This window comes from Camelus bactrianus, chromosome 15, assembly GCF_048773025.1.
Source record: "Camelus bactrianus isolate YW-2024 breed Bactrian camel chromosome 15, ASM4877302v1, whole genome shotgun sequence".
NCBI classification, from domain to species: domain Eukaryota; kingdom Metazoa; phylum Chordata; class Mammalia; order Artiodactyla; family Camelidae; genus Camelus; species Camelus bactrianus.
Window position 1 is genome coordinate 40,348,456 of NC_133553.1, and position 9,261 is coordinate 40,357,716.

Consider the following 9,261-nt stretch of genomic DNA (forward strand, 5'->3'; position numbering starts at 1 on the left):
GAATTCATAAACACAGAAAGCATACCATAAAATATGACAAACTAAAAATGCTTATAATATACATATGTCATATTAATGCCATACAATGTCCCTATTAAACAATCTCTCAGGTTAAATCACAAAGTAAAACCCAAGAGAATGCTATATGCAAACCAGGTAACTCAGAAAGGTTGAAAATATGAGAATTCAAAAGCAAACCAAGCATGTGAAAACAAAATAGCAGGGGGTCTCACTCCGAACCTCAGTAAAGGCTGATTTCAGGAAGAAAGCATTAAATTACATAAAGGAAGACAACTTGTAATGATAAAAGATGCAATTCACAATGAAAGTTCACCAAAAAATGACCATATCTAAGATGAAGAAAACCTCAGGCAGTTTTACAAAATATAACACAAACAATATTGTCCTAGAAATATTTACTAATCAGCAATGTTAGTGCTGTTTAAAAAAATAAAAGCCTATTTATACATCCCCTCATTAACCAAAACTTTACTCCTTCCCTCCTTCCCAACCCCTACACTCCACCACCAAGAACTTCCACTAAGTGACCGGCAGACTCATCCATGTCCTCAAATGCTCCCCTAGTAGTTCCTGCAACCCCTGGCCTGAGTGGAGACCCCAGGCAATTGTGTGCCTCTCACTCTCCCACAGCTCAGGGCCCGATGGGAGAAGAATGGTCCTTCTTGTTAGCCATTGCTGCTTCCAACAGTTATTCCCCTACCCTTCCTCTTCTGTCACTTTCCCTTGTTCACCAGAGACTTTAGCACCTGATCCATGTCTTCTTTGTCTCTTGCAGTCCATGTCATTGAGCTTAGTGACTCCCAGATGCAGATAAGCTGCTCACCCAGCGCCCTGCCCATCAACTCTGACCTTTCTTAGCTGCACTTCAGCCCATGTGCCCATGATTCCATCTCCAAGTCCCTGCACCCCTTCCAAAAATCATGATTTTGCAGATACAATTTTTAGATCACATCTTCCTGTCTTGCCAGGAATTCTTCAGCCTTGTGAAGGCCGCCAATCTGTTAATCCAGGTACTTATTTTTTCCTTGTGTTCATCTGTCCTCTCTTAACATCACTTAAATCTTCATGACTTACAATCCATGACTTCTCAATATCATCATTCCCCTGCCACTGTCTTTAACTGTTTTACCCTTCTCTCCTCTCATCACACACACCTCAAAAACTAAACAGTTTGTATACCAACCTCTCCAGGAATGGCTGCAGAACACCACAAAATGGAGCAAATTATTGTCAGTTTAAATGAATAACTCACTTCCGATGGGTACTTTGTGACGCCTGGGGCTCCTACTCTCTCTGGTCAGCTTGATTCACTCCTTCTGCTCACTTGTCAAATTTCCCAGTCTTATCTCTGGTGATATAGATGAAATGGATAATTTCCTGGGAAAACAGGTAAATTTGCAAATGTGACCCCTGAAAAGAAACTTTTAATAGATTATCATAGAAAAATAGAGAAAAATATGAGTGCATATGGAATGGTCTAATGAAATATCTAGGAATAAATTTAGCAACAACCTCCAAGATAAACTGAGTGAAAAAATCAAGGTGGAAACAGGCTGCATATTTGTGGGTGTACATGGATGTGCACTTACATGCTTGGATATCCTTGCAGTATCGCTGGACAGGGGCATGAGAAACACGTAACAGTGGGTGCTTCTGCTGAAGGGAACTGGATCTGTGGGGCACAAAGAGGAGAGAAATTCTTTTACTATAGAGTTCTATTTTGTGCACTTTCCTATTTGTTACCTTTTAAATTGATTACATGTGCAAATATTACCTACTCAAGAATTCCTTTTTGGAAAAACAGAAGCAAAGTAAAGGAAATAGATGATTTTTAAAGGATGTTTTCAAATAGAACATTACTTAATTTTTCCTAAAGGTAACTCTGGTAAAAGAGAAGGATTCTCTTGGTTAAACAGTAGACGCCGGACTCTAGGAAGGTCTTGGCCAGCCCTCCATGTCTCCCTCAGGTGCTCCCCTGGGAGCACTCAGACCCCGGTCCTCACACACCAAGGAAGACTACATTTCTCAGCAGCAGCTCGGAGTTAAGAAAAGGATGATACCCTCCTTTCACCCAAAGACGTGAGGTTCATGTTTCTTCTCAGTATTCAGGAACTCACAGAAGCAGAACCAAATGCTTTAAATGACTAAAAGTCAGTTCTCCTTTTACTCATTTAATTCTTTAAATGGTAAGGTACAAGTTCCTGATTTTCCTTAGCCTCCAAAGAGTCCAGCCCCACTTTGCATGCTGTATCTCTCCTCTAAAAATAGCGAAAACCAAGTTCCTAAAACATCTCCATCTGACCACATGAAAGGGAAAATAACTCACCCTAAAAGAGTATGTTAAATACCTAATGTTTGTACTTACCTTTAAAATATATGATACAGTTCTGGGACAATACAAAAACTCTTAAAGGGACTAAACTGTATCATTGTGTAAGGCTCTGAAACAGAGTCCCTTTCTTCTTTCCCCCTCGAAAAAGATTGGCCAGATTGCTTTGCCTGCTGCAGAGGAGCCTGGGATTCTTCGTGTCTGGGGCAAGATCCAAGGACCAGGGGCTTCTCACTCCTAAGCGGGTCATACTTTTAGAGGGTTGGGTGGCGTGCCCCTCTGCTGTCATTTGTTCCCAGGGTTTGCCAGCTCTGCTGCTCAGAGCCTGTACTGGCTTCACTCTGGCTTTTATATTTATGTATTTTATATTGTATACAGTTGACCCTTGAACAAGGGACACCAAACCTCCATGCAGTTGAAAATCTATATAGATTTATAGTCAGCCCTCCAAATCTGCAGATTCAACCAATCAAGGACAGTGCATTACTGTAGCTAAGTATTATTGAAAAAAATCCGTGTATAGGTGGACCCATGTATTTCAGACCCACATTGTTCAAGGGTCAACTGTATATGTATATTTAGTTTATGTGTGTATTGAGCTTCCCTCTGACATAATTAATTTGGCAGCAGTGAGGTGGAGGCTGAAAGTCAGTGATAATCAGCTTATTTGTCACACTGATGAAAAACCCTAGGCTCAAAGACATGACTCCATCTAACTTAATCTCTTTCCTCATCTGAGGCATTTGACACCACCACTACACACACACACACACACACCCCACCTTGTACTCAAGCTGTTTCCTCCACATCGAATATTATTCAACCTTCTTCGCCCATTCAACCTAATACGATCTCACCTCAGGCCTCAGCTTGACCACTTTCATCCATGACATCTCCCTAGTCTGCCACATCTAAGCCAGCCCAGTCCCACTGTCTGCCTTCTTTCTTACAGCTGTGCTTCTACTAGAGCACTCCTCACACTCTTAGGATTATGAGCTGCTTTTATGTCCATTCCCTCCTCCAGACAAGTGGCTTAAGAAGGCAGGTTCCCTGTCTCATTTACCTATGTAGTGTCCCTGCTCATCAGAGTGCCTGGCATACAGTAGGTATTTAGTAAGTGTTGATCAACCAAAAGAGTGACTTAGTGAATGGCTCCTAGTCCACTGCTCTAGCTCTGATACATTCCAAGAATATTCTGACCAGGAGGAAGCTTCCTCACTTTTCCTAGGCTTTCTTAACTAAGTTCAAAATACCAGTGTACCCTGTTTGAGATGGTTCGGCCTAGCATCTAGGGAAGAACAGACCTGAAAGTTAGGAGGAGAATGAAAGCTGGTAAAGCCAAATGGCACAGTATTCAGAAGAATGTAAAGCCCCTATTGTACGCCTTTTGGCAAATGTGTCTAGAGGACGTCTGTTGAGAAATTCTCTCTCTCCTTTGGATCTCCAGTGAAATTACAAGATAATCCCGATTCCTCTTTTTCACACTCAAGGCCCTGATTTCAGTGGTTTTAGCAGAGCGGAAGACGTGCTAAACTGTTTCCACGTATTTTATCAACTCTAAGATGCCATCAATTGTGAAGTTCACCCTTATTTTACATACCATGAAGGAAAAAACACCTGCCAGTTAAACTATGACATGATTTCAGAAATTTTAAAATATGAAAATGAGTGTCTTAAGTTGATGACATACAGGGGGGAGGGTATAGCTCAAGTGGTAGAGTGCATGCTTAGCATCCAGTCCTAGGTTCAATCTTCATTACCTCCATCAAAAAAACATATATAAAACCCAATTGCCTCCCCTCCTCCACACACACACACAAAGTTAATGACATACAGTGTATCAACATCACAGGTTGTTGTTTGATGTATCAAGTATGTGGGTTTGTTTCCTCATCTGTTACACGAGTGGTTTGGACCAGGTGAGCTCTGAGAACTCTTCTGGTCCCAATGCCCTTGAGTTCTGTAATACCACAAAGGGATGTTCTTGATTGGGCATCATTGGTTATATAATAACCACCAGGGTGGGGCTCCTATCCAGGTTCCTTCTATGCTTTGCCCTTTAAGAACTGAGGGTCCTCACACAGCAGTGTCCTCCCTCAGGACTGGCCACCCACCCATATCATTGTGAAGAGGCTTCAGAATGTCCCACCTTGATAAGGACAAATACACTGCCCTTACAGGTTGAAGAATCTGGCTTACAAACAGGATGGGGGCAGTGCTTGCCAACTCTTAACTCCTCCAAGGAATCACTCCTAGAGACAAAGCTTTCATTCAAAGGATTGAATCTAAAATTGGCTAATAGTAGAGTGGCCATATATCTTAGTTTGCCCCAAACTGTCCCTGTTAACTCATTTGTCCCAGTGTTATTATTAACAGCCCCCTCCTAGGCTTAGTGTTTACAGACTGATCAGGGAAGTGATTGGGGGAGAGTGGTTATCAGTGTCCCTTTGGCTACTGATGGCCCCAAATGGTTTGAGAACCACTAATCTCAGGGGCATTTTAAACATCTGGTTAGCCAGTGCCAGGTGCTCAAGCTTGGTTATGAGCCCTGAGATATTTCAGCATTAAAGCAAGAAATGTCTTCAGGGTGATTGACTCAACGGTTAGGACAACCCTTTATCCAACTCATCCCTTAATGAAAATTATGCGTTTCCTTGATTTTTGTACTGTTTTCACACTTGAATGATTGTTACAGCTACTGCATCTTGCAATCAATAGCATCTTACAACTAAGGAAACCCAATAATTTATTCTCCTTAGAATGTGGGTTCCTATCACCTTTACGAATTGAACTGAAGGCTGAGAGGGTAGAACTAGTGGGTCTTTAAGATACAAAGATTTTATTTAGGCATTTATCACTCTTTTTTCTGCCTCTTTCCACCAGGAGAAGTTGCTCCAGTGCAAGGAACTGCATTTGACCTGAGGAAGTCAGTGGAGCTTGGAAAACATCTGCAGGAGTTCCACATCAATGGCTTTGACCACAATTTCTGTCTAAAGGGATCTAAAGAAAAGCATTTTTGTGCACGGTAGGTACTTTTCACTTGCTGCCTCTTTTAGGAAGAAGAGATACCAACTTCTGTTTGAGGAGCTTTTCCTCTGGCTATATCCATGCCATTTACGTTACTACAGGGGACCAAGTACCACATCCCATGTCTTTTCAAAGCTTCTATTCCTCAGATGAATGTATCCCCCCTTCCCCCACCTTGTCCCTGCTCTGTGACTGGGTCTGATTCCTGTCTCAAAGCTGCCTCCCAACTTCTGTGTCCTTGCCTGCTTTTCCACTCTGAACCTGTACATATATATGTGCTTTGGCTTTATCTCCAGGGTCCATCATGCTGGAAGTGGGCGGGTACTGGAAGTGTACACCACCCAGCCTGGGGTGCAGTTTTACACGGGCAACTTCCTGGACGGCACGCTGAAGGGCAAGAGTGGAGCGGTCTATCCCAAGCACTCCGGTTTCTGCCTCGAGACTCAGAACTGGCCTGATGCAGTCAATCAGGTAAATCCACAGGCCAGTTTGTCAAAATGGTATTGTAGCCAAGGTCACACCACATGACAGAGGTCACGACACAAGTCAGGTCTGTGTGATTCAGAAGTCTGTGTGTATTCTTTTCTCCAAGTCATGATAAGCACAGGAAACAGTCAAGTTACTAACATGGCAGTCACGTTTTTAAAAAAATATATTTAAAAAAATTTTTTTTAATTTAATTTTTTTCTTGGAGGGGGTAGGTAATTAGGTTTATTTATTTATTTATGCTTAGAGGAGATACTGGGGATTGAACCCAGGACCTCAGGCATGCTAAGCGTGCACTCCCACTTGAGATATACCCTCCCCGCTAAAAATGTTGTATTTTATACCTTCAAAGTCTTTCTGCAATTTAATGTTTCTGTCAATACCTACTCATTTTATGCAGCCACATGATTAAGATGATCCTCCATATTTTATTTGCTTCTTCTGAACTTTCTTTTCTAGTTATTGCTAGAGTAATGCTTCTCAAAGCTCCAGCCCATAAGACACTTGCAGTTTACACCAGAATGTAAATCAACACTGCTTCTTTCATTAAGAAAGTCTTCACTGTGACAAAGCATACTTAGTGATGTGGTTGGTTTTTATTCTGGCTCAAGTTCCTTATCTCATTGCAAACCAATAATAAATAGTTCTTACACTGGCAACTGGTTCACAGAGCTGGTCTAGAGACCAGTTCAGAAGCCATCCTAAACGGTTAAGGGTACAACCCAAGTTGGCAAGGTGTATCCTGTATTGTTTTCCCCTTCACAGCCCCACTTCCCTCCTGTGCTGCTGAAGCCTGGTGAGGACTATGACCACACCACTTGGTTCAAGTTTTCTGTGGCTTAAGGAAGTGTGAAGACCTGCTCCAGGGCCAGGCTGGGACCCCCTCCAGCAGCCTGTCTCCTATGCAGAGATGAGATGAAGATTTAGAGGCGCTAAATGTGATCTGGTGAATTAAAATCATACAAATGGTAGCTGTCATGATCATCAGTCTGAATATTGATTTTCTTTTCCAGTGACTGGCTCTAAGCCAGGTCTAATGACCAGTTCTGTTCTGTGTAGTGAAGAGGTCCCAACCACCAATGTCATCATCTAAGCACTGACCCTAGCCTAGAAGTGGTACCCAGGCTCCTTGTGCTCTGTTAGCTCCATCCCTCTACCCTTCCTGTTTCTTTTCTACTTCTCACCCTTCCTTTGATCCTACTCTCATTCCTTTTCTTTCCCTCCTTCTCTACCTCAAACCACCTTGCCCTGTGCAGCACTTAGGTTTCAGAGGTCACTGAGCTCATGCAACATGCTGGTAGAGGGGTATCTCTGCCTTATTAAGGCAGTAGACTGAGAAGTGAGCCAGCTGGGACTTAGAGAGGGTTAAATGACCCACCTATAAAGGCTCCCAGCTAGGAAAAATTTTAGCCAGGACTTGAGGTCAGGTCATGTGAATTCAAGTCCCCTTCTCTGCCTCCACTTTAGTCTTCCAGAGCATTACTTGGGTCACTGATGGACAAAGAGGGGTCTGACCTTTACTCTGTTAGAGCCAGCCTTTCTTCCAAGATTCACTTTTATAAGAAGCATTAGTCTGAATTTAACTGTCTGTGTGCCTTACTCATGGTAGGACTTAAAAGTGCAGGATCAAAATATCCAGAAAGAATCTGTAATTTTGAGTCTCTGCCTTTGGGGTTAACTGAGAAAGCCTAGCCCAGCCAAGGCATGGGAAGCAAGCCGTTGGAGACATTAGCTGTGTTACTGTGAAGAAAGGACCTTAGTTGAGGACTGCACATTGCACCTGAAGCAGATGTTGTGTTATGTAACTGAGGCAGGGGGCTCCTTCCTTTCCTGAACAACTGCATCAACAGTGATGGGTTTGGGTTGGTGGTTTTTAAAGAAATGTGTCTTACACTATTATACACTAACAATCAGCTGAAATAAAACCAAAATCTGCACCTTCAGAAGATTCCCAGTTTCTTTACTCGTCTTTAGATCTGTCAGTCATGGACCTTTGAGAAATGGACCAAGTATATATGATGTGTTCTAGACTGTACTATGTATTCCAATATAAGCCCCATCAAATTGCTAGAAAACTACCTAAAAAGCGTACTTCCCCTCTCTTAGCAACAGTAAACCAAAGATAGTGTTTATTTTTTAATTCATTCCAGCATGTTTTTTCTCATTACCTATTATGTACACAGTTCTCTGCTAGGTCTTTTAAGGGATTCAAGAGGTAATGTCCAAGATGCAGTATGTTCCTTAGGGATATCACAGTCTCTCTGGGGAAGACAGAAGTAGCAATAAAAACTAGATGATGAAAAACTGCACCATAACAGAGTTGGGAGCCCTGAGCACTAACTTTGCTCCTGGCCTCTTCTATATGGGCAAACAATCCAATTTCTCTTGGCCTCAGTTTTCTCACCTGTGAGGCAAAGGGATTAGACTTTAATTATCTGGGAAGTGAGTATACGGCTGCAGGTTGGAACTAAACCTAAACCTGGCCACTGATACAATTCATGTGAGGTGGTGGGAAAAAAACATGGTATTCAATATGAAAAACACCGTATATAATTACAGAATTATTAAAGCCTTGTTTGAAAATGCAAATAACCACTCTAATGCAACCCCTCCCCGAAAGAATAAGCCTCCAGTCCCCCAATGAGTCCATGCCTTCTTTAGCATACACCCCCTACCCACGACCAGACTAGTGCTGTAGTATTGAGTTCTGATCTTTCCCAGGTGAGCATATCATTGACTTCAGTTCAATGATTTATGGATTCCTGTTTGTTTCAAATTCATATGACTTAAGGTCTTACCATTAGCTATGAGATTTTCATTTTTCCAGTTCCCAGTCATTTTGTCTAACAAGGTGAGATGTAATAACTGCACAAATATTGCTGTAAAGTCTAACTAAGATGGCATGCTGTGGAGGTTGAACTGTTGTGACCGTTAGGTGACCACTGATAATCCTATCTCAGAAGAATAAAGAATGTCAGTGTCAATGAATAAGTGGATAGTTTGTGAAAAGTAGAACATGAGAAATTCTAGTACTATGAGCAGAAGACAAGAGGGAAACACAGCATATATATACCCTGTTCCCTAGCCAGTTCCCATGATCGGTTGTAACTATTTTAAGCAACTGGATCTTAAGTTTGCAGTGGGCTATATGGGTAGTTTTGACCTGAGTGCAGTGCTTTTCCAATTGAGGCATTTATCTTCTCCCTTTAAGTTCCAACTCTCCTCCAATTAAATTACTCAAATCATAATTAACATCTCAGATGCTCTGGGTAGCACTACCAGCTATTCCCAAGTAAGGTCAGACAATCTTCTCCTCAAAAAAGCAACTATAATGTTGAAAAAAATTGACAAAACAGTTTTGGTGCTCTGGAAGTTGACCCAAAACATGTAACAATCCA

At 42.0% G+C, this 9,261-nt stretch overlaps 1 protein-coding gene across 2 annotated transcripts in view; it reads left to right on the forward strand.

Annotated features, from left to right (window-relative positions):
• Positions 1 to 7,809, forward strand: part of GALM (galactose mutarotase) — a 98,727-nt gene extending 90,918 nt beyond the window's left edge. For both annotated transcript variants that reach the window (XM_010967667.3, XM_045504773.2), the window contains exons 9-11: positions 5,234 to 5,375; positions 5,674 to 5,848; positions 6,629 to 7,809. In XM_010967667.3, coding sequence (XP_010965969.1) covers positions 5,234 to 5,375; positions 5,674 to 5,848; positions 6,629 to 6,706 — 395 coding nt within the window. In that variant the 3' untranslated portion in view covers positions 6,707 to 7,809. The remainder of the gene's footprint in view (positions 1 to 5,233; positions 5,376 to 5,673; positions 5,849 to 6,628) is intronic.
• Positions 7,810 to 9,261: the final 1,452 nt, after the last annotated feature.